Genomic DNA, 23876 nt, shown 5'->3' with positions numbered 1-23876 from the left:
AAAAGTGCACTTGGACGGGGAGCAAAGCAGCTGCAAAAGGCAGTATTTTGGACAAAGTTTAGCATGGCGAGTAGGTTAGGGTGAAAATGAGGAAGAGGGGCCTCGAACCTGGCGATAGGCTCAGCAAAGTTGCAAGGGAGGGTGGGAATGGCCACAATCTCAGAATCGTTGTCTTTAGTCCATGAATGCTAGTGTGGCCTAGTAGTAATCAGAGAGGGGCAGGTTCAACCCTACCCAGTTCCAAAGTAAAGGACACCATTTTCCTGCAGTGTTGTCACTCTAAGTTGCCCTGTTCTAATTCTTGAGAAGCCAGATACTCTTGTTTGGCTTGAGGTGCATTTGTGAGAGAATGGAGTTATTGGCTGTAATTGGCACAATGGATGTGTTGGTGAAATCTCCATACCAGAGTAGTTGTTGTGTTTCGGGGAGGGCAAGATTATAGCTGGCATAGTGTTGTCTGTTGGGAAGCAAACTGGTAGGGATCTTCAGTGTCGTTCCATGCTATATCTTCGATGTGGGTTGGCCCCCTTTTGTCACGGAACCATCTCAAGCCAGAGTAGCCGTGGCTTTTTGCTAGAATGTTGCGAACTTCCAGGGTTGCTGGTAATTTGCATAACCTGCCTCATAGTAATTCTGAATTGTAAAGTTTTACCCGTGGGATCCAGATGCTGAAAGTAGTCAATCTCTTGACTGAATCTCCTTGGGACTATGAGGAATTACCAGCGGATCTGGCACAGTATTCCTGGAAATTCCTCCTTTCTCGGTGGAACCTCAGGGTCCCACTCGTATGCCCTATGATCAGTAACCCCTGAAGGTAGAAAGGGCGCAGTGTTTCCAGGATTACATCTGGGACTCTCAGAGGAAGCTCTTTGTGGTGACGTGATGTTATCTGGCTTTTTACAGGCGGCGATTCTTCAACAGACAGCGGAATACATCTTCTCACTGGAGCAGGAGAAGACGCGGTTATTGCAGCAGAACACGCAGCTGAAGAGATTTATCCAGGTACATTGACTGACTGCACTGCCGCCTGCCTGGCTGCTGCTTCCGCTGTGTGTCCTGTCGGTCGTCCACACGTTTCTCACCTGATTTCCATTCTGTATTTATGTCTTTGGAGCATGTTTTGTCTGCTGTCATTTCCTTATCATTGAGACTCCTGTTTCATGTGTATGCGTTTTTATTCACTTTTTAATTTTATTTTGAGCGTCTCTGGCATCGTCCCCACTCTAGCAGCTTTTCCTGTCCTTGATGTATATCTAACCTTATATTTACCTTTCTGCTGGCCGATATTGAAAATTGGCAAAACTGTAATTTTATTAAACTAATGCACACCCCCTAAAGATTCGAATGCCAAATTTAGGTTGTCTGTCTCTCTCTCTCCCCACCTTGTGGCCACTAAGTAGCAAATGATTTGATCTTCACGCTGTTGTACTGATTATGCCTTCTGTACATCTGGGGACTAGCCTTGCTGGCCATTTACTGTGCTCACCGCTAAGCTGACTTAACCCTTTCTTGATTTTAGCAAGAGTTCAGTGGCTCATCACCAAAGAGGCGGCGAGCAGAAGACAAGGATGAGGGCATTGGGTCCCCTGACATCTGGGAGGATGAAAAGGCAGAAGATTTGAGGAGGGAAATGTTTGAACTGCGGCAGAAGCTGGACAAGGAGCGGTCGGTTCGCATGATGCTGGAGGAACAGGTGAGGGCTGCAACTGTTGTCATATGGGGGGGGTGACATTGCCTCATGGAGGGAGGTTTGTGGTGCACGTGTTTCCGGTTCCTGTCATTCTGAATCTCCTCTGATTGAACCAAAAAATGAGCTTTCAAAGTAGTCTGAGTATGCACACTTAGCAGCTTCTAAATGCAAGGCTTTGATTGGCTCTTCTTTACCTGCAGTGGCGGTTGCTCCACATGGGCAGTGGCTGGGATGTACCTTTATATCTCCCCGCAGCCTCTGAACTCAGCTACTTATGCTAAAGTGATTACCCCTGCACATGACTGACTGCCCCAGTGCTTGATTCTGCCCTTGGTACTAGGAGTCTTCGAGCGTTGGCTGTAGGCCTTTACTTTTATGTGTCTGGAACGTTAATTTTGCTAACATCTAAAAAGATGCTCTGTAACGTACCTCTTTCTAGGTAGATATAAACACAAGTTGGGTGGTGATGCAGTACAGTTTCACTTCCGCTGTAATGAGGAAAAAAATGGTTTCATATGGGAAAGAAGGGAAAGGTTGGGTGAGAGGAATTGTTATGGTCCAGCACACATCCTCCCAGTTGATGATATTTAACGAAAGTGCGCGCAGGTCTGTCGTGTAGTTCCTAGGCTCCAATTGCTAGTTTTCTCAGATTGACATCGACCCCCTCCATAGGATGTGTACACCTCCCCTACCGAAGGGGCATGCTTCTCATTGGGTCGGCTCCTCGTTGGGTGTGTGCTGAAATGCCCAATAGGCCTGGTGAAGGAGCTCTTTTTCGGAGATCCATTCTCTGCCTGTGGTCAGGGCATTACCTTACCACTAGGAGTCGCCCTTTGCATTGCAGGGGCAACTTATAGTAGTAAATTGGACTGAGGTGTATTATTTAAACTAAGAGCACGCGAATCACATTTGATCTTGGTGGATGCTCTTGTTAAGGGTTAAAAACCGAAGGGAACTCCTAAAGTAATGCTGATCCTTGGAGTTCATGACGGGGCCAATGTGTTCCTTGCCACGTGTGCCCATGTAAGGGTCAACAGCAACTTATCAGGACCAGAACATATAACCTAATCTTCTATGGTGGGCTCCCCAATGGAGGTGCGTTTGGCCCCCACCAGATGTGATTGTTACCCAAGTCAACTTCCCTTATTGCGAAGAAGTTTCTTATAAAATGTATAAGACCCAGACCAAATGTTGATCCAGCTGGGAAGTTGTGGGGAGGGTAAAACGTCCGAACGCATACGTTTTTGAAGATAACCAAATCTCAGTTTGTATATATGCCTCTACACTCACATTTGTTTGTGGGTGTCTCCATTGATCCGGAATCTGTCTTAAAACCAGCATTTGGAACCCATCGAAACTGCACACTCTTTTATATAAGATAAAGCTGGATTTCACCTTCAAGTCGTTAATTGTTGGTACGATTTGGACCTTGTTATTCCTCGTTAATGTGACCGAATTGGAGCACGATGGCGGAAAACGCTCTTCAAGATTGACTAGCTTTCTTAGCAGATTGACCGAACAGAAGACATTTTAGTGAAATAACTTGACACGTGCTCTAGTTATGCTTTGAATGCCAACCAGGGGGCCTTGTTATGCAAAATGGTGCTGGTAGAAAGTGCACAATACTTCCTTAGTCTATCTCTGAACTTGAGCCTGGAAACATGAGAGCACAGCATTGAAAGACAGACTAGTGTTTTGAAACCGACCATCTGCTTTCAATGTAGAGGGTGTGGCAGGAGTTGAAGGAGCATGTGTGTGAAGTATGTAAGACACTGCCTACCTGAGGTGGCATACCGTAAGTTGGTAAATCCCTCGAACTCCTGTTTCTCTTACAATCCGCCCCATTGGTGGTAGTGGTGGGCACACTAAACCTCTTCTGTGTGGGGCAAGAGGTGCGCCTTTTGACTGCCTGTGTGCTCATGTGCCTATGTCAGTAATAATGTTCTGTCACTGGTGTTCTGTTAGCATGGGGAACACAACCCCACTGATGAGGGAACTCCTCCCTTGAAATTGTGTGAGTGCAAAATATGCACCTGTGCAGCCTCTGCTGTAATATGTATGCTACAGGTGTGGGAGGGCGGGGGGGGGGTGACAAAACACGTTCAAATGCTTTTTGTAACTCCCGGGGCACAGTCATACTATCGCCTGAGGTATCTATTAGACAGAGTCTTGGTTTTATTTGTCATTGTCTTGATCTCGCTTCTTCCGTTGTAAAGATTTGCTATATATTAGAGGTTCTCCGTGCTGGGTCTGCATTTATAGGTATGAGTGTAATGGAGCCAACCGGTATAGAAAATGCGTCTTAAATACCTTTTAAATGGTAGCTCGGTGCCAGTGTGGATGAGGACTGTTCTCAGTGTGATGAGAACCTGTGGTATTGAAGATGATTACCTGCAAGTAATCGATCACACTCAAACAAACGCTGCATGCATCTGATGTGCAGATATTTTTGGTTTGACGAGCCCGGGGTCTGTCTTGGACGCCTGTAAATTATGGCACAGGTGGGAGGGGAACTGTTGAAAAATAGGGCTTCAGTTGCCTAATGAAGTATTGTATGTCTCGAGTTGGAACAGGGTTCGCAGTCCCTCTCCATTTGAGCGTCATCATTTTACAGCGTCTGGAGGTTAAAATCGTGTTTGTTTGAAAGAACACTTCATTCGTATGTTGAGTAACAATCATTTAAGAGCATCTTACGCCTCTGACCCAATACCTTCTGCTTTGGTTCCGTACGGCTGCGCCGCCCGTATCTCCGTTTCAGGCTTTGTTGAATGTGCCTGGCCGATGGCAGGAAAGAAGAGACTGAGTTTGCTTAGAGAGAACTAAAATCAAAGCCCCTATCTGCTTAGACACTGGCAACGTCTTGTGTTCTGCTGGTTCTAATATATAATAGGGATTCGCTGTGTATTCTTTCTTGGCACCCTCTGGTCGTGGAAAGCAGCTTTCTACAATTCGTCCATCTGTCAGGGACAGGATATAATTCTCTTGGTGCTGTGAACTTTGACTAACTCATCTTATCAGATTTGCAAGTTGTCACTTTTTGTAATCTGTGCTCACTGTCTTCAGTAGTCATATCCTCATCCCCATGGCTGTGTTCAGTCACTTTGTCTTATTTGTGTATTGTTGGGCCACTCTTGTGCATGATCCCGCCCCCCATCTTTGATCGTTGACCCGTTATGCTGGCACAGAATGAGTTCTTTCTGGAGACCAATGGTGTGGGCTTCTATCTTTCTCTGGCTGGCTGACAGGTGCGCTTCCTGGATGCTCACATGTACCCTGAGAAGCTGAAGGAGATAGCCCAGGAAGTCAAGATGGAGGAAGAGCAGCCTGTGCGAATACTGCACCAGGAGACGGCAGATCCCGGGCAGCAGATCCACACACAGGTGAGGCTCATTTCTCTTAAAGAAGACTTTGGATTTAGCACGCCCCCCTCCATGTCAGCAATTTGACTCTGCCTTTCCAGAAATTAAATCCTAGATTTTTTCATTGTCTAGCCTTCAGATGGTGCCCCCTACACCTTTCTGGTTTAGTCCATTCCAATACCTGTGCTTCATGAGTGGTAAAGGAAGGGCTTCACCTGCATTGTGTCTTCAGTACCTTGCATCTCAGGTGGCCTCTCTTCGTAAAGTAATTTCTATTTTTAGTGTATCCGACTGATGTGATATGCTAAAACGCCTGGAGCTCTATATAGCAGCCTCACCTGCAAAGATACATACGTTTTTCAGAAAGTATGTTTTCCATTCTACCTCTAGTCCTATAATTGTTTGACAAGCTTATGTGGCGTAGCATTGCAGTTTTAGTTTTGAGAAATATTTTGTTATCCTACATTGTTGACATTCATGCGGCAAAATGAAATCCTGCTCCAAAATGTATGCTTTTTTTAATGATGCTGCGGAATTAACAAGCTAATATGTGGTTCTCATTGTGAGCCATGCTCTGAAGGTTAGAAACCAGTGATGTGATTTCAGCTAATCACAGTGCATCAATAAAGGACTATCTAGCTTCCAAATCTCATAAAAATGTGCCTCGCAAGCCAGTCTGCAGGTTGCCAATGTTGGGACAAGTATTTCCCAGCATGTTCTGTTCGCCTGATGTTTCAAATGGTGCTCCAACGGTTTATAAAAATAGTTTACAATTAAGTAACTTTTTGACTTAAAACTGGATCTTATTCCAAGATAACTACATTGTACTAATGGGTGTTGTCCTGGCTAATGAGGGTTGGAATATTAAATGTGGTGGTGAGAGGAAGTTTGTGAAGACCTGAGCAACAAGTATGTGCTCTGCAGACCTTTTGCCAAGTAAAATTGTCGAAGCGCTTTCATCAAACAGACCTTGGAAGCATTGAGAGGATGCTGTGGTCCAGCTTTGATACTGAACATAGTGGGTAGGTTGAGCACACAGAAGTAGGACCGGCGATTGAAGTCCTGTGCGTAGCCTCTGTAGACCTGCTAGAGGGTAAGAGTAGGGCAGAGAAAGCGAAGATGGCGTACTGTTCCCAGAGGTCTGTGGTTGAGAATCTAAACGGGTGGTTTGTCAGACTCCACTCTCACCTAGAGTGTCTGAAAAAATGTTGGGTACCTGGTCCAGGCCATGACTCCCCACACCACTCTGTCGAGATTCCAGCTTGTAGAGAACGGACAAGGATGCCCATGGTGCACACCGGTAGTAGAAACCCTCTTTAGCTGGGCACTGAGCCGAGTTCAAGGACCTGCTCTCGATTACTTATCACTATAATTGAAAAGCTAAGAGACTAGCCATCCGACCTAACATTAGATACCTGAGATTATTGTCTCCTAGTCACTACTTGACCGTACAATGCATTGAGCCGGATGAGGCCATGCTGCTGCAGTAGAAAGACAAAAAAATGAGCAATAAAATGGTGCCTTGCCAGGTGTGTCTGACACCATTGCTGCTCAATGTTGAGGCCCACACTTTTCCAATTTCATAAACCTTGAAGTTTTGAAAGGCAAAAAAAAAAAAACAGTGATAGCTGATCTTTGCTGTACATCGTGGCTGGAAATCATGATATGGAGAACCTGGCTAGGATGGTCCCCGTTCAGGGGAAATGGTTAACTCCAGCATGGCTGATGCATGTTTGTAGACGACCGTACACGCACACACACACACACACACACGCGCACACACACACACACACACACGCGCACGCGCACACACGTAGGTTTCACACTGTGTAGTTTGATATAAAGTGCCTACGTGCCCACTGGTGTTAGTGGGTATATAAGAATGAGCCATAGTCGTGAAGGAAATTTTATGCAACCCATTCAGGACGCAAGTAGCACCATCGGAAGGAGGGTGAGCTCACCTAGCAGAGCTGATTGGGAATCAAATTAAACTATATACCGGAAACCAGTGACCAGCTACTACTTAACAAATTACGAGCCATAAAAACCTACCAGACCCAGGAGGAGTGACGCCCTTTTCAATAATACACTTATTTCCCAATTATCGTGACTCCTGTTCAGCGGGTATAACTGAACTGGAAAGCAGGGAAAAATGCTGCATTTTTTAAGAAAATGGGTGCAAAACTAATCTCAACAGTGAATGTAAATAAACGAATTCTGGAACTCTCGAAATTTACCTCTCCCAGCTGTTGGTAAACTATGTGGGCTGGGTACAAAAACGGTTCCCAGCTCAGTGATGTATGTATTTTACGATAAAATCATGCCTGTAATTTTCTGTCCGGATGCTTCGAATTTAGTGCGCAAGTGGTGCTGGATCTTTTTTAAAGGATGGCGTGTGTGTTACTGTGTTTTAGTTAATCGAGAAACGCCTGGTCCATTAATGTAAAAAAAGCCACCTATGGGGAGGCATTCAGTCTAATGACAAGACCCTATGGCAGGTGCCGGACTGGGTAGAGGGAACTCGCAGAGTCAATCAAAGTTGAATTGCCAAGTTTGTCCGCATAACCTCGAAACTGGTCAGATGTACCAGATTGCACGTGCTCAAATGCTTTAAAAGGTAGAATGATTCCTACGGTTAACATGCATATTTAGTTTTTATGCGGCTACAGTGCTCACTGTGGATTGTTGCCTCTTAGCCTAGAGTGGCAGTCAACAAATTTAAAGTCAGTTGGAGATTTGGGGCACAAGATGGAGAAATTGAATCCCATGAAAACAGAAACCCTTGCCGTATCTTCCAACACCTTGCCTCCTCCACTCTTTTTCCGGTCCTTTGCTTCCACTGTGCGGGAGGGTACGGCTTTCCTGTTGGCTGCTGCAACACCCTTCTGTATACACATCACATCTTCAAGCTGCTGTGGTGGTCCCACTGGTAAAGGCGTAGAAGCTCTTTCATTGCTTTCCATATTAATAGTGAAGAGCTTTATGCCCCATTAAGGTGCAGAACTCTGTCTCTAGGATTATTAGGAGTCTTCTGAGTCCAGAGGTTGGTGGCAAGAGCCAATGTGCTGAGGCAACCTATCTAGCCAAAAAATGCTTCTCTGGGGGCTGCTAAAACCTACCTAGAGTAGACTACCCTGATTTTCTTTTCTGTCCTTCCCCCATACACAATACACATTTCCCAGAACTGAATGAGTACCAACTTTTAACCAATCTCATCCTGTAGGAATGTGCCTCTTTTAGACCTGGTCACCCTCACTCTTTGCCCACTAGTACTGATGCTTTTGGTTGAAAGCACACTGGGACCCTGCTAACCAGGCCCCGGTGCCAGTGCTCATTCTCTAAAAACTGTACAAATAATGTTAATTGCAGCCCAATTGGCAAGGGATTTAGCACCATTGTAAGATCCTGGTAAATTGTACCCTTGGTACACATGGCATGGGTACTTAAGAGGGTCCCCAAGGGCTGCAGCAAGTATTCTGCCACCCAAAGGGACCCACACACAAACTGCAGGCAGACTGCCATTGCAGGTTGCATGAAATGGTGCAAGCCCTTTTGATACCACAATGTTGCCCACTCTCTGTGGGCAATGCCGATGTACACTGCATGTACTATACGTCACCCCTACAGCAGGCCTTTAGAGCCCTGAGGCAGGGTGCATTATATTACATGTGAGAGTACATCTGCACAAGCTGATGTGCCCCTGTGATCGCTAGTTCCATTGCTAGGCATAGCAAGTGCTCATGAAGCCATTTTGAGGAAATGTACCAGACACTGTTCATTAAGAGTTAACCAGCTACATAATGGCTTCACTGAGAGTAATGGTATTCGCTTTACCACATCTTGTCTTGTTAAATCTGTACTGATGCCAGTATCTGATTTATTAAGACCTGCACCCAGAGGGCACCTTAGAGGTGCTCGCTATAGCCCTAATTGTATTATTGTGCTGGCTTACTTAGATCTTCCAGCCTTCCACCACATACTAGTTTCTGCCCCCCTGCGAGAAGAGCTTGCGCTCTGAGGCCAGGAACAATGCCTGCTTGGCATAAGATGTTCTCACCTCCTCCAGCATGAGTACCAGTGCTTAATTTATACTGGTTCTTAATTGGCAACTCCGCCCCTAATCTCAAGTCTGCCACATACATGGTGGCGCTGTAGGTGTAGTTTAGAGAGCATCATAAGTTGTTTTTCAATTTCAAACCTTACTCCTACCTGCTTCCCAAGCTATTTTTATAGCTTTTGGGGCCTTGAGTAGTCTTGAATTGTCACACTTGCCAGCAGCAGTGGCCTACTGTCGAGGGCCCTGGAAGGTATTAATTTTACAAATCTAGCATTGATGTGAACCATTTATTGACTATGTGCAACAAATGCTTAACTCTCATCTTGGATAAACCTAAGCTGCTGGACCACACTACCACGAATAGAGCGTTTTTGGATTATTAAAGTATGCCCTTTAAACCACATGTGGATGGTATAGACTTTTTGCTCTATGTGCCTTACATTGGCATCACTACTTAAAATCGGCTCATACACGTCTGCAAACGCACATTCTTGTACTGATGAAGTGGATATGATGGGTTTCGCAATAAATGAGGTACTTGGAACCTCGTATGTAAATGGTTCTTTGGGTTCTACATTTTGAACTTGGGATGGGTAAATAACATAAAAGTAGTTCTATATCACCTATTCTACTGAGGCACCATTAAAATAAATTCTCCCCCCTCCCTAAATGGCAAGGCTGGTTTACAGTTCAGTCGTGGAAACCTTGTAGCCAGTTCCAATTTCGACTACTAACCGAACCCTGCGCCCCTTTTGTGCTCAGAAAGCCCTTGCCCACGTAGCATTTCTGATTCCAACCCAGGACTATTGAATCCGCTTCTCGTCTTTTGAAATTGTTGATTGAATAGCTTGATTTTTCTTAATTTGCATACAATTTTAATGCAGTCAGACTTTGGCAGAGTATTTTCTCACCTCTGTTCCCCTTTCGACTGTTTTCTGCGTTCAGATTAAAGGCTGTCTGTCGATGGACGTAAATACCAGATTATAAACGCAATTTCTAGTACTCCCCGCGAGGTGGCACTGTTTACACGCGTGAATGTAGAAAATTCGGAGGTAAACGTACCCAAGCTAATTCTGGAACTTGAAACGTGTGTGGTAATATGAGCATGGATAGAGGGACCAGAAAATTATTTTTTGGCCCCTTACCTCGGCTGTGTAACCCTGCTGTCCCCAGGGCTGTGTCCTGTATTTCTGTTTGTTTTGTTGCACACACTCTTCTATGGCCCCTTATTTTGAGTGCAGCAAAGTCGCTCGTTTGCACTGACTGGATCGCACCGTCCCAAGCTTTGTGACCGGGTTCTGTTTTATTTATTTTCAGGAGTGCTGGTCGGTTTGTATTACCCACCCTTGGCTGCAGGAACAGACGAATTTTGTGGCCATTCCTGTGCTTGGTGAATTAGTATGCTTCTGGAATGCTGGATTTTATTCTGGATGCACGAGAGTGTGTGCTAACACGTGGTAGAAGTGATCGATCATTGGCTAGTGAAACTTTTTCAGTTCAAGGATACCTTGCCAGCATGCCGCGTGGTACAGGCGATCTCTTCATCACGCATCACCTTTAGAGTTACGTTGTCCCTCTGTTCTTCAGCGTGCAGCATTTCCTGCTGGCCTGTCATACACAAATATTCAGATGTGCCTTGCATCAAATTGCATTCTATCTGGAGTAGAGGCAGAGCTTAATTTGTAAAAAAAAAATCGGGGCCTCACTGCACCTTGCACTATCCATTGTCCCTGCGATGCCAATGACAGTACCAAAACAACTACACAGCATCACACTCGATTATTTCAGACCCCCAAAGCTATAAAATTGGCTTGGGCGGCAGGTTTTAGCCATTTCTAATGTATATTGAATTATTATACAACAGTTGTTGTGCTCATTTATAAATTAGACAGACAGCACCACCATGTGGCTGACTGTCATAAGCACTAGTGATTACAATTAAGTACCTTTGTTGAGCACTGCAAACCACCGGCTCAAATTAAGCACTGAGTAGAGGGTTTCTTTTTGTGTTGAGGCTTAGGTGGCCATGTTGTTCCTGCTCCTCCACACTAAAAGTTTTCCTGCTGTCTGGTAGAAGTCAAAGATGCCTTCTTGGTAGTCGGGGAAATTATTCTTATTTTAAAAATCGAGCTTGTATTCATAGGGTGCACCTCCTTTCCCGTTTTCGTTCACATTGAAACATTTCACAACAACCATACCCCAAAGGTTTGATGATGGTGGGCCCGGTCAGTTAGTCTCAAGAATTGTTTACTGGAGCGCTCTGGAGGCATCGCCGGCAGTACCGGTGCAATGAATAAGGGCAACCATGAGAAGCTTTAGCCAAATGCAGTGAGAAGACCATAAGCCTGCATGCGCCTAACCACCATCCTCAGTCCCTATACCAACTGCATAGCAAGAGAGGACGTAAGCAGACTATACCTTTCCTTCAGTCCAGGGGAGGCTGCAGCCTTCCACATGCTGACTGAGGCTTTGAATGTTGCAGGTCTTCCTACCATGTACAGACTTTGCCTGGTCCACCAGGGAGCACCCTGACCCCTTGTGTGCAGGAATGTAGAGACGCAAAGCTGAAGGTGCATGTGAGCAAGAAAGGTGAGTGGTTCATCATCTCCGTCTTGTGCTCCACTCCAGAAGCTTCCCTATGGATCCCCTTTTGAAGCAAGCTCTGTATGTGTTTTCAGTCTTGTTATAACTTCACCGCTGAGATGTCCTCTGCCCTGAGAGGCCACATCTTCGGGTCGTTTATGCCTTCTGAGGTTCCTTGGTTCTGTTCTTCTTTTCAATGAATCCTCAGCCACGGCTTCAGAGAGGCCTTCGGCCTAGTCTTTTATTAGGAGCCCTTCATCTTAGGCAAATGTTTACTGTTATTCCTCTAGTTCAGCTGGGCAAGGTCATTTTGGGCTGTTTGCCGAAGTGTGAACCTCACGAATGTCATATAAAGGTTTGTCACTTGCCACGTGATATGAAATCTGGGAGAGTTTAACTCGCCCCTTAAACAATTTCTGCTTGTTTGAAGTTTGGTGCAGAATGTGGCTGGCTTTGCATGCTTCCTTGCCATGGGTAGGTCTAAGCGAACACGGCTGTTTCTCGGTTCTTGAATGTCTTCTGCTGTGCAAATGTGTGCTTTGTGCCCCTGGCCACACACAATCACAAGCGATCTAAATGAACAGCATTTGTGGGGGGGGTGTGGAGGGGAGGTTGGCTGGCTGGCGAAAAGGACCCCACCTCGCCTCTAAGGTGTCTAGCTGTATTGAGGTGATCTCTTTCCTCCCACCCCCACCCCAACATTTTCCACTGCTTGCTACTTGCCATAATGATATTGATCTAAAATGGAAAGACAGACCTAGAATTAAAGCAGTCGGAGCGCAGATGCATTACCTTATGTTGATATTCTCAAAATATGTGCGTCCTTTTGGAGTTATGTGATATGAAAATAACAGCAAAGCGCATTCTGTAACTTCAAATGCCCCAGCAGATCTTCTTGAAGAGCGGTTGGTCCCCTTACAGAAGAGGATCTGCGTTTCCCCTGCTGTATGAGCCATAATTGTGCAGGAGTAAGAGCTCCCGCAGGAGAGCAGCTCGGAGTCCACGCCGGGGGTTGCTCTCCAGGGGGAAGGCCTTCTCTTCTCCCATATTCCTTTCTTATGACACCATGCAAGTTTCTCTGCTAGATACACTGCTGCCAACCCCCCCTCCGGACCAGGGCCGTTGTAGGTAAAAATCAGGAAATGTAAAAGTTCAGAAGGGGCATTTTAGTACTGGTAGAATGGGATTGGGACAGTGGGGCTGCCCTGTAAGTGCCAAACCAGACTAGACCCAGGCTGACGTTCTGATTTTCTTGGGTTCTCTTCTCCACCGCACAGTTTACTTGAAGTAACATCTCATGTACTAGGTGTATATGTGCTAGTAAATGGATTAATATTGGTTGTTTGGGCAAGTGCTTGCTTGTGAAAAAGGAACCACTGATCTTTAACAGCTTTTCTTTTGTTTTTTTTTGTCTTGCAGCTTCTGTCGGTGAACATTCCCCCTGCCCCCACTCATCACCCGACGGTGATCGTTCCAGCCCCTGCTCTGTCCCTGCCTTCGCATCACGTCAACGTGGTCACCATGGGGCCTCCGTCTGTAATCAACACTGTGTCCACATCCAGGCACAACCTGGATACCATTGTGCAGGTGAGCACCGGAAGTGCATGGGTGATGTAAAGATATGGAGGAGATGGAGGACATTTTGGTGTGAAAACGTGAATAGGTTAGCAGTGTCTCATCAAACGAGCCAAATAAATCCCAGTTTGCGGTAGAACAGCTTAGGATGCGTTTTTTAAATCTTGGGACAAACTTAAATGTAGCTTTCCCCCTGCTGAATTCTGCCTGGGCCAACTCTTTGCAATGAATTATGTTCTTTGTCAATCATGGAATATGCCCATGTATTAAAATCGCGCTCGGAGTGTAGACGGCAGCTAAACCAGTGATGCTAAATTCAGAGACGTACCACCATGTCTCTGGCGCATTTCTAAAGATGCACACTCCTGTGCTTGCTACAGAATATCTTGCTTGACATGCACACTCCTGTTCAAGATCACTTGGGTCTGATTTCTCTGACTTGCCATTTCACTCCAGCTTTGGCAGCCAACCATACCGCAGCACTTAGACTCAGTTGGTGGTGTGCACAATTAAAAATGTGTTCATTAGCCAGTTGTCCACTGGGCTCCTCGCTTGAGATGGACACTGCTCTGCTGGCTTGCGGTTCACCACCTGGCTAGATGTACACATATGGGGTGATTTCCCACAGAACACCTCTTCGTTAACGTACATAGTTGTAGATGTTACCAGGTGCCACCAACCACTATAACACATTTGAACCATATGCACATACAAAAGGAATATATTTTCACACCCACGCTACCAATTATCCATCTCGAACAACCAGAAGTCGAACTTGGGTTGGTGGCGGAATGCTCGAGACCAGGGGCTGTATGTACCCAGACTCCAACAGCGCAGCCAGACTATATCAATAGACTAGCAATATCGGACTGTATAGATTCAATCAACTTTCTTGTAAAGCGCTGCTATAACAGCTTGGCTATGAACTTGCTCAAAAAATACTCCTGCTATTTACTAAGCACTGGGGTAGCAAGGGATATAGATCTGATCTCTTATTATTACACACCTTCATAAGGAGCCTTCCAAGGCTGTGCTCGCTACTCTTGTCCGCTAGATACAAGCGACTATACCAGTTCTGCGCATATTACCTCCGTTCTCAGTGGTGTGCTGTAGAGCATGCTGCATCACATGATGGTGTTTTAGTTTCTGAACGCCTTGCAGACGTGCAGAGGTCTGCTTTTGCCAGCCATCTAGCTCCACAGCGTGTACATAACATGGATGTTAGTCTCCGCTTTGAGCCTTCAAGCTTGAATTGAAACTCAGTCTGCTGTGCTCACTACTACATGGCGCTGCCAAGATCGCAAAGGTATAAACTCACCCAGGCGTTGGTTCAAAGGCCTAAAACTGTGACATACACCTTCCTGCATAGACGACCGTAGCTGTGTTGCGATTACTTGTAAAGCGCGATTGCCCCAACACCGATATCTTGGCGCAGTGAACCATCACCAGATGTACACTAGAGGAAACGAGGGCGGAGGGGAGGGGGGGGGGGGGGTCATAAGAGCACAGGTCTCACCCAGTAACCAATCTCTGCATCAACAACTGACTTTGGGTTCTGGAGTAGCCTTCTAAGCACCATAAGCAGTTCCGTGCTGCCTAGGATTACGAAGTGCTGTATAAGTCCAATAACCGTACAACTGTTATCTCTGAAAAATTGCTGTTGAAGGTTTAATTCCTTGCTAGAGCAGCGTACACGGCCCGTCCCCCATCATCAGAGCAGTTACATGCGCCAAGAACCAGTGCCCTTTTCGAGGGCGGAAGTAGGCGCCCTGAACGGCCATGGTGCTCACACCGGCTGTAACACCGTGGTCCCTTTTTCTTGGGTGGCGGACCAGGCTTTATCTCTGGGCCTTGGGAACTGGTTGAGTCATGGGAGCTTTGACATCTAGGCAATTACAACCTGATGGGGAAAACGGACCTGAAGAAATGTGTATCCCATTGATCTGTGAGGACACCCAGGCCAGGAAGTGCGACTCGTCTGAAATTTACTTTTCTACACACTAATAAATAGTACCTTTTTTTACATAGTGCCTCTTGCCTCACTTCCTTTCCCAAACTCTGTACAGAACATTCAATACTATAAAATCATTCATACCCAGTGTATGAGGAACCAATATTCAGGCACTTAACCTGCAGATTACAGCAGATGTCTGCTGCGACTGAACTTTCTAGCCATCTTGCGGACACTTTTTCTGCTTAATGCTTCTTAGGGCAGGCAGATGAGGGCGACCAATCTGGCTCCTTGGTTGGTTCGGTGTTAGTTTTCTGCATTTGTTGGATGGTCATGTTGTTCGAATGGCCCTGAAGGTAATTTCCCCCCTCTGTGACACGTTGCTGTTCGGGTGACCGCACCCAAGGGTTTGGCTGCATGCCCCCAAGGTCCTCGACCCAGCACTGCATGGTAACTGGTAACCGTGTGATAAAGAGGACCTTTGGATGGAGTATTCCGCATGTTCCCTGGTTGTGTTCCCATAAATCTTCTTCACATACCAGGCTCTGAAACGAATTCAGCATCTTAATCGCGGTGCGTGACACACAGCAGTTGCACTACACAAACTCGTGAATTGTATTGCTGGTTAGCAAGAGCATACAGTGACATATATATGGGTGGTATCTGCTGCTTTATCTCCAGATTTTAACAAAAAAAATTGTTTCTAGCGCAAACTGTTCAAAAGTTACTAATAATGTGACCGCACATGTTGCCGCACAGTGGAAGGCACTTTTCAAAACTGAACTGGTCACCTTGCTGTAGCTTAATTGCTATACTTTGGATGTTAAATTGGTAATAATGAGGCGCAACCAATTCCCACAGTGTTACTAAGTTTTAGAATGATTAAATAATTAAGCAATACTATCACAAAATGTGCTGCATTATGCCACATAATTTGCTTTTTCTTGACCTAAATTTGCTCAACACTGGTGCATAATTTGGCCCTCTTCTGCCGCATAATGCCAGTGGCCCTGATTATAGGTGGGAGGGCTGCTAGATCTTCTACCCTGTCCGTTTTCTTATCTTGGACATGGGGAGGATGAAACCGCCTCCTAATTAGCTGATCTCAAAGGTTATATGTCCTGTACATGCTACACACAGCCCCCAGCACTTCCCTGTTAATCCATTCAGAACAAGTGGCACATTGGTGTATATGCTGGCCAGTAGCTTATGTTCAGCTCGGTGCAAGAGCTCCCTGAGCAGAAGACAAGATGCACATGATGATGATGATGATTATTGGGCGCATTTGGCATGGAAGGTGGCGGGGGCGCTACATATCTGGCCACATGGGTTTTTATTGGATTGTATAATCTGCGTCTTTTCTTTTGAGTTGTATTGTATTACATCATTATATAGTGCTTATTTACCCCTATGTGGACCACTGAGGCGCATGCCTACACTGTGTAGGGTATGGTTGGAAGGATGTTGTCTTTGTTTTGATCCTTTGTGGGAAGTGTTTCCATGTCATCTGTGATGACCACCGAGGTGCATTTATGGTGTCCTGGGATGCAGTATGTAGATGTAAAGAAGCAGCCTGAATGTACAGATATTTGGGACCTGCAGTGCTAGACGAGTTCTCTGAATTGTCCAGTCCAGTTGTGTGACAGATCTCTACAGTTATTTCATGCATGTTTATTTGGAGATATGTTTTTTGTGGGTGTACATTAGTGTTGCTCAACAACCCTCTTAGCAGATATCTCTTACATGAAAGTTAGTGGTATAAATTACAATTTGCTGCTCACCGCTTCCTATGATGGTCTTATTTTTATTGTGGGCCTTAAATGTTATATGTGACATTACATAGCTGTATTTTGCTGCAGTCCTTCTTAACTTACCTGTATATCAAAAGCAGTTTGTTTGGGTTGTTCCACTCTGTGGGTTGTAAGCTGATTACTGCTTTGAAGGGTGATATACGGCCTTTCTGGGCTCTTTTGCTGGGATGTGGGGTGGTTCAGTTATCTAGGAAATGCCCATGATTTCAAATATCTTCAGAAGTGTATATCCTCCTGTGTGCTTCTACTGCTGGCTAGTAGTGAGTTTCCATAGCCTGGCGGCTTGTACTGGGAAAGTAATGCCTCCTACAGATTTCTTATGGTAAAGTGGTATAAAAAGTGATCCAAACCTGGAGCATACTGTTTGGTTTTGTTTGTATTGCATGAATTTGACTTGTAGGCTCCGGGGACAACACAGAGTGCTTTGAGCATTGTCCTTTTAGCTATAGGTAGCCAGTGGAGCACTTACAGGACTGGAGTCATGCGTTTGATTGGGTGAAGGACAAGAGGCCTTGCACTGGCATTTTTGAATGTTGCATGTGATGAATGCGGGTGCCCCAAGGTATAGGCTGTTGGCTTGGTCAAGCTTGTGGATTCAAGTGAGAGGATGGTTTGCAGTTTGTTGGTATGGGAAGCTCCCACCGTTTATACCGATCATGGGAAAAGAAGTCTTGCTTTCTGGGGCCTTTATTATCCATTCTGTACACTTGAAAGTGGTTTCAAATCTTGTTCAGCGGAAGTGATAATGTTCTCATTGTCTAATCTCAGGCGATCCAGCACATAGAAGGAACACAGGAGAGCCAGCAGCTGGAGGAGGAGCAACGCCGGGCAGTCATCGTCAACCCTAGCTGGCCGTGTTCGGAGAATGTTGCTGACACCGACACCGCCTCCGACACGGAGTGTGACGACAGCGACGCAGAACATAGCAAGGATGATGCTTTCGGGGATGGCGAGCTCCCCTGACAGCAGGATGGCGCACTGCGTGGGAGACGGTGGAGCTAGGGATGGGTGGAAACTCTCCTGCTCTCCACCCCTCACACATCTCATATGCCGAACATTTGAAAACAAAATCCGTAAGATTTTGGGTCTCTTTTATGACCTGACCAATACTGTAAGTCAAGGGAGAAAGTGCACCAACCGGCGTTGCCTGCTGTGGGTGAAAACGCACAATAAGGGGAGGGACTTGCTGGAACTTCAGATGGTGACGAGCTGCATTTTTAAGGCTGCTTTCGTACAGTGTCCTACATGATGCTAACACTAGTGCGGTGGCAGGAAAGCAAAGCTCTGTAAGTGGCATTTCCAAATAAAATAGGAACTATAAATTCCCCCAACATGTTATCCACCCTCCTCACCCCTACCTTTACCCCACCGTTGTCCTCTTAAGCACTTAAACCGTTCTTTGTGGGGTATTATGTAGGTCTGGAAAATAGCGTTTGGTGTCCTGTGGTCCTAACCTCCATCCGTTCCCGTCAACAACCCCCATCCTGTCCCCCTGCCCACTTATCCATCATCTGTTCCACTCCCTCTGTTTGGTCCCTGGTCTGAAGTGTGCGCAGTGCCTGCCTTCGGCAAGCTCCCATTCACATCCACAATTTGTCTCTTGTTCTGTTTAATTTCTGTTTTTTTACGATTTTTCAAAGTCTGGTCTGTATTAAGGAGCTGTTATATTTTGTAAAGAAAGTGACAAACAAAAAAAAAATACCAGTGAGGCCTTGGTGCCTTTGTAAAGAAACAAAATAAAGTTTGTACTTTGTTTTTTAGAACTTCGTTGGTGTCGTATGAATTAATTTAGTGAAAGTTGCCTTTTTGGAGTGGCAGCCAGCTTAGAGATTTTAAAGTTGTTGGAAGCTATGTGGTTTACCAGTCAAGCGATGTTCTGACCTTGAAGGGGAAATGAAAGCGCACTGTCAAAGCCACTGCCAACTTGCTGCTATAAGAGGATGCTGCGAAACCATCATACTCCACCACTGGTTGGGAGAAATTATGCCTGGTGTCCTTGATGGTCAGTTGTGATAACAGCTGCCGATGAACAGACCATGGCCTGAGCCAAGGGGAAAAGTAAGTATCTGTTAAGCTTAAGGCAGCTGCCCATTTAGGCAATGGGGTTGCAAGGGTCCTCTTGATCTTCTCAAGATTACCTACATTTACCTTCTGTTGCTGCGGGTGTGCAGTATTCCCACTCATGGTCCTCTTAGAGTCACTGGTTTAGCCAACATGAAGCCCTTGTCTGCAGCCACCAAGATGGCTTCACGAGTTGAAGACTTGGTGACGTCTACAGTGGCCTCCAAGTATGCTTCGAATCCCATCAAGGCCAACTGTCACTGGATGACCGTAATGCTAGTTTATTGTGCATGGAGACAGCCGCATTTTGAACAAACAAGTTATCACTTTGTCTTATTGTACTCTAGAGGCGTCTTCTGTTTGGATGCTCATTTGAGGATCTCAGACCGGAAATGGGCATTGCAGAATCCGCCTAAGTTGTTTCCCGTAGAGTAGAAGAAACCTCGTAGGTGATCTAGAACAGCAAGCCAATACCTTATTGAATTCTGTTGCCCATCAGTCTTTTGCTTATAACGCATGCTCTCTTTTTGTTGCCACGTTCCAATATTTCAATTAATGCCACAATTGGTTCACACTATATTCTCTTTGCTGTACTTGCGCCGCTCTTACAAATCAAATCCACTTAATTTTTAGCCTCCTCTTAACAATTACAGCTTTTCATTTTGCTATTTTAGGTGTGTGTATATAAATAATATATATATATATATATATATATATATATATATATATATATATATATATATATATATTATTAATCTGTGAATATTTAATTTTCAGGACAACCACGGAACCCTAGAATAGTGGTCCCCTGGATAAGAACTGCTAAACTAGAAAAAAGTTTTGTAGCATTAGTAAGTGTGTTTTCTTGGTGTCCCTCAACCACACACCCCTGTCTCACTGGCCAATGAGTGTTCAACAATTTGTATGCGGCTTGCTGCGCATCATGAGGGCGCATGGGGTACTTTTAGTGCCGAGTTTGAAGGGTTTTTTAAAAACAAAAAATACTGTCTCTAAGGCACTTGAGTGGCCAGCTTAATTTATGATCATCAACCCATTTTGACATATTGCTGTAAGAGGCTTGTACAAGAAGTGACAAAGGTAACTTTGCTGCGTTGATGTTTGGAAGATGTCCATTAGTTGGCCTCTTGTTCAAGTTGTCAGGAGTGTTCTCTCCAAATATAGGTGGATGATGGTCTCAAAAGATCCAATGTAGTAATTCCTTGGCTATCATTTTACAATTCATGGCTAAAGTTGTAAGTGTGAGTGGCTAATACAGCATTAAAGATGGAAAGGAAGTATTGTAGCCTGCAGACAGGCACTGTGCAGTGAGTAGGGGTGGGGATTGTGTTCCTGGCAGGATGTCTTCATAACCAGAGAAGGTTTATTGAAGGCCAATCACAAAACACGAATTAATTGTTGCACAGTAGGGGAGCAAAGTTATCTCAAAAGCAAAAAAAAGAAATGGCTGTGGAGCAAATGCTGCAAACGCTAATGCCCCTGAACGCTATGGACCAGTCACCTACTTTAAAGACTTGAAGAGAGGTATACAACCGTAGCTTGGTTAAGAAAGGTCTAGCCAACAGTTTAAAAGAGCTGCCGCAAAGTGTTAAGACTAAACTCGATTAACGTAGAAGGAGCATGTACTATTGTACAGTTCTAGGAAAAAGCACCGAGCACCCAACTTAAACTTCAACAGATGCAGGCCATAAATCTTGTCCAGTCTCCTTCTCCAAGCAAGCACCAGACAATGTTGTTGTAATGGGACTGTTTGAGATGTAAAGCTCCCCTTACGTTTAAGAAATAATACGGCTGTGAAGGGAAGACTCAGGGATTCTGCGCTGGAAGTGAACAGGCTTTAAACACTAACACGAGGATGCAAAAGTACAGTGGGCGTATAGTTATGAAATCATGCAGATACGGACCAGGAAATGTGCATCTCGCCTGTCAGCAACACACTCCAGACCCGCTTCCCTCATCTGTTTTCGAACAAGCGCTCCAGGCTGAGATGTCGTGTAGTTTAGAGGTGCAACCCCTGGGCTGTTCTGGGGTGGCAGTTTATTACAGGTGAATGTAGTGCTGCCCTTATCGTAGAGCAGGCAGTTAAAATATCACTAGTAATGGGAGTATCGCGACATGATTCTGTGGCAGATCTGCAGGTGCTTCCTATCCTAACAAGTAGATGATGCTTCAGAGAGAACTATAATTCCTTAGCTGAGTCGGGGAACATTGAGATATTTTCCATTGGCATGATTGGATGACGTCACACAAACGTATAATGGACAAAGTAATCCAAATATTTGTATGTCTCTCCCCAACCCTCAACCAATGGGCGAAAGACCGCAGTTCTGAAGGATATTACTTCATTAAATCACCTCTTACATTACCACATCTTAACCATGTTTGAAGTTCTTGCACATCTGTGCAGTCACTCTGTAATATGGTAGGTGAAATATGATCCTTAATTTTACCGTTTGGCTTGACAGTCAGCAAGGGTATTAACAAAATGGGTGCCTTGAGAAAGGCGGCTTCAACTAGAAGATAGAAAACAGCTAAATAGGGTTGAGAGAAATTTCAGATAACGGTGCTCTGCCTGAAGTAAACGTTACAACCTGTAAGGAGAAGAGTTCAGATGCGTGGTGCGTTCAGAGCGAACGGAAAACCCTAAAACCGTTCAAGACAATCAAGGATTATCATAAACTTATAACAACTGAGCTCTCGCAACCACAAAACAGTGTGACAATTAAGACAAAAGTGACCAAAAAAGTAACAGAAAGCAGCAGATCTCTGTGTTCGTGTTCTATTTTCAAAGGGATGTTTATTTGAATCCACAATCAGCCGACACGTGTTTCATCGTGTTGAAGTGGAGTCAACACGACTCTTCAGGGCTGATGAAATAAAATAAACACATGTATAATACATTTCACTGTAGCACATCTGGTACACTTGACAGTGAAAAGGACGTGCACGGAAGTGGAAAGTGACCGATCCTTACGTGCCTGGTGGCCGTTTAGTGATCATGTGCCGTGCACATCCACACTCGCAAACTATTGATAGTGGTAAAGTGCGTGGGTGGCAATAGCACCATCCCCCTGTGTTGCATCAGTTCATTCACTATTGGTGTAAAATCACAATCACAAGGTTTCTCGTCTCACGCTCACGTGGAAACTGCGTTTAGTGAAGGTTCAGGGTCTGAAAAGTGTAGCTTGATCCATTCTATTTAGCATGCAGTGAGTATGTCATGCTCAATACCAAGGTAGGTACATGTGCGAGGAACAAATTCATGCGACTATATAAATCCCAAAATCTTGTACCTAGTAGCCTACCTGGTAAAAATTCCAGGTATTGTTTCGTCGATGGGGAATTATTTTGAGCAAGTAGATCGATATATCTAAAGATATGACAGGTAAATAAAAAATTAAATTAAAAAAGGGGAACATAACTAAGCAGGCAAGTGGAAAATACTACAGGGTGCAGTAAAGCAGTGTTAGCTGTCGCTTACCCTGAAAGAATAATTGACGGGTATGTCAATCTGTAATTGGCGTAGACAACCCTGGTAACGGGTAAGAAGTCTAAGTAATCACAAAGCTGTATTGGACTGTTAAAATGCTGCTCGTTTATTCCGAAATGAGACTGCACAAGAAAAAACAAAATAGTATCCAAAATTCAATGAGAATATCCAAAAGTGAACGAGTTAATCACGTCTCCGAAATGCAGAAGTACTACATCGTATTAATAAGCCAAAGATTACATACCTAAACACATGTATGTGTTTAGCCATACCGGGAGGGGATCCGAATGTCTGTAGTGTTTTCCGGATAGAAATTGGGTGCAATTCTCCGTGAGTAAACGTACTAGAAGAGGAAACACAAATAGGGGGGCGGTAGTGTTTAGCTCTACCAGCCTTAAAACCTAATATCGAAATTAACATGAGTAAAAGGGAGAATTGTGTTTCTCTTACCTGCCGCGCGGTATCCCTCCTCTGTGTGTTCCCGGTCGCCGTGTTCCAGAAACGGACACGTGACCGGAAACAGGATAGGGAGATATAGTCTCGCAAAGAGCCGGTCAGCTAAAACGTCACAACGTGGCCGCCATCTTGGTAGTGAAAAAGTTCGCTGTAAGTCACCTAAGCAGCGGAACATACAACGCAAGTCACTGTTTAAATAATACTGAGAATCACTATGAGGACAATGTACGTTTGGAGGGAAATCCAGTCCAAATAGTATTCCGAGGTGCTCTAGTTAAGCCTCTCGTTGTGTATATTCGGTGCATTCTATAAAATTATAGATCTATGTAGACCCATTGGCCATATGTCCGGTACGTGGCTGGTATTAGTTAAAAAAGAAAAGCGAAGAGTAATTCGCTCGTCCAGTGGAGTCAATTATTTACGATTTTCAAAGTATCCTAAAAAAGGGGTTCAGAGTAGAAATAAAGAGCTAAGTCTTCTGGTAAAACTCCAAAAGTGATGGCATACCAGTCCATACCTAAATTAGAGCCATAAGTTTCGTGATCACGTGAGAAACGTGTATGGTGATCCCGAAAATGCTTCAAAATTGTTTTGTTACCAAAGAAACCCTCAACTAAAGCACCCATACGTGAAAGGTAAAGTGGCATCGTGAATTGGTGACTTCACAATCTGTATATCAAATTTCTTGCCTTCTTAATACAAATTCATAAGATTACATTTCACGAAGGCAAATATAAGGCTACAGTTTGGTACCCTATAATATATACATTAAATTCCAGTATAAAATAACAATAAGGTGTTCAGCACATTAAAAACATACGGTAA

At 44.8% G+C, this 23876-nt stretch overlaps 1 protein-coding gene across 3 annotated transcripts in view; it reads left to right on the top strand.

The window, feature by feature from the left end:
* The window catches only part of TFAP4 (transcription factor AP-4), a 42204-nt gene extending 23415 nt beyond the window's left edge, over window positions 1-18789 (top strand). For 2 of the 3 annotated variants that reach the window (XM_078663130.1, XM_078663132.1), the window contains exons 3-7: window positions 904-1002; window positions 1520-1693; window positions 4936-5070; window positions 13109-13276; window positions 17795-18789. In XM_078663130.1, the coding sequence (XP_078519256.1) occupies window positions 904-1002; window positions 1520-1693; window positions 4936-5070; window positions 13109-13276; window positions 17795-17989 (771 nt within the window). In that variant the 3' untranslated portion in view covers window positions 17990-18789. The remainder of the gene's footprint in view (window positions 1-903; window positions 1003-1519; window positions 1694-4935; window positions 5071-13108; window positions 13277-17794) is intronic. The other variant, XM_078663131.1, reaches the window with a different exon arrangement.
* The last annotated feature ends 5087 nt before the right edge of the window (window positions 18790-23876 follow it).

Source organism: Lissotriton helveticus, chromosome 10 (assembly GCF_964261635.1).
Source record: "Lissotriton helveticus chromosome 10, aLisHel1.1, whole genome shotgun sequence".
Classification (NCBI taxonomy): domain Eukaryota; kingdom Metazoa; phylum Chordata; class Amphibia; order Caudata; family Salamandridae; genus Lissotriton; species Lissotriton helveticus.
This window is presented reverse-complemented; position numbering and strand designations above follow the sequence as displayed.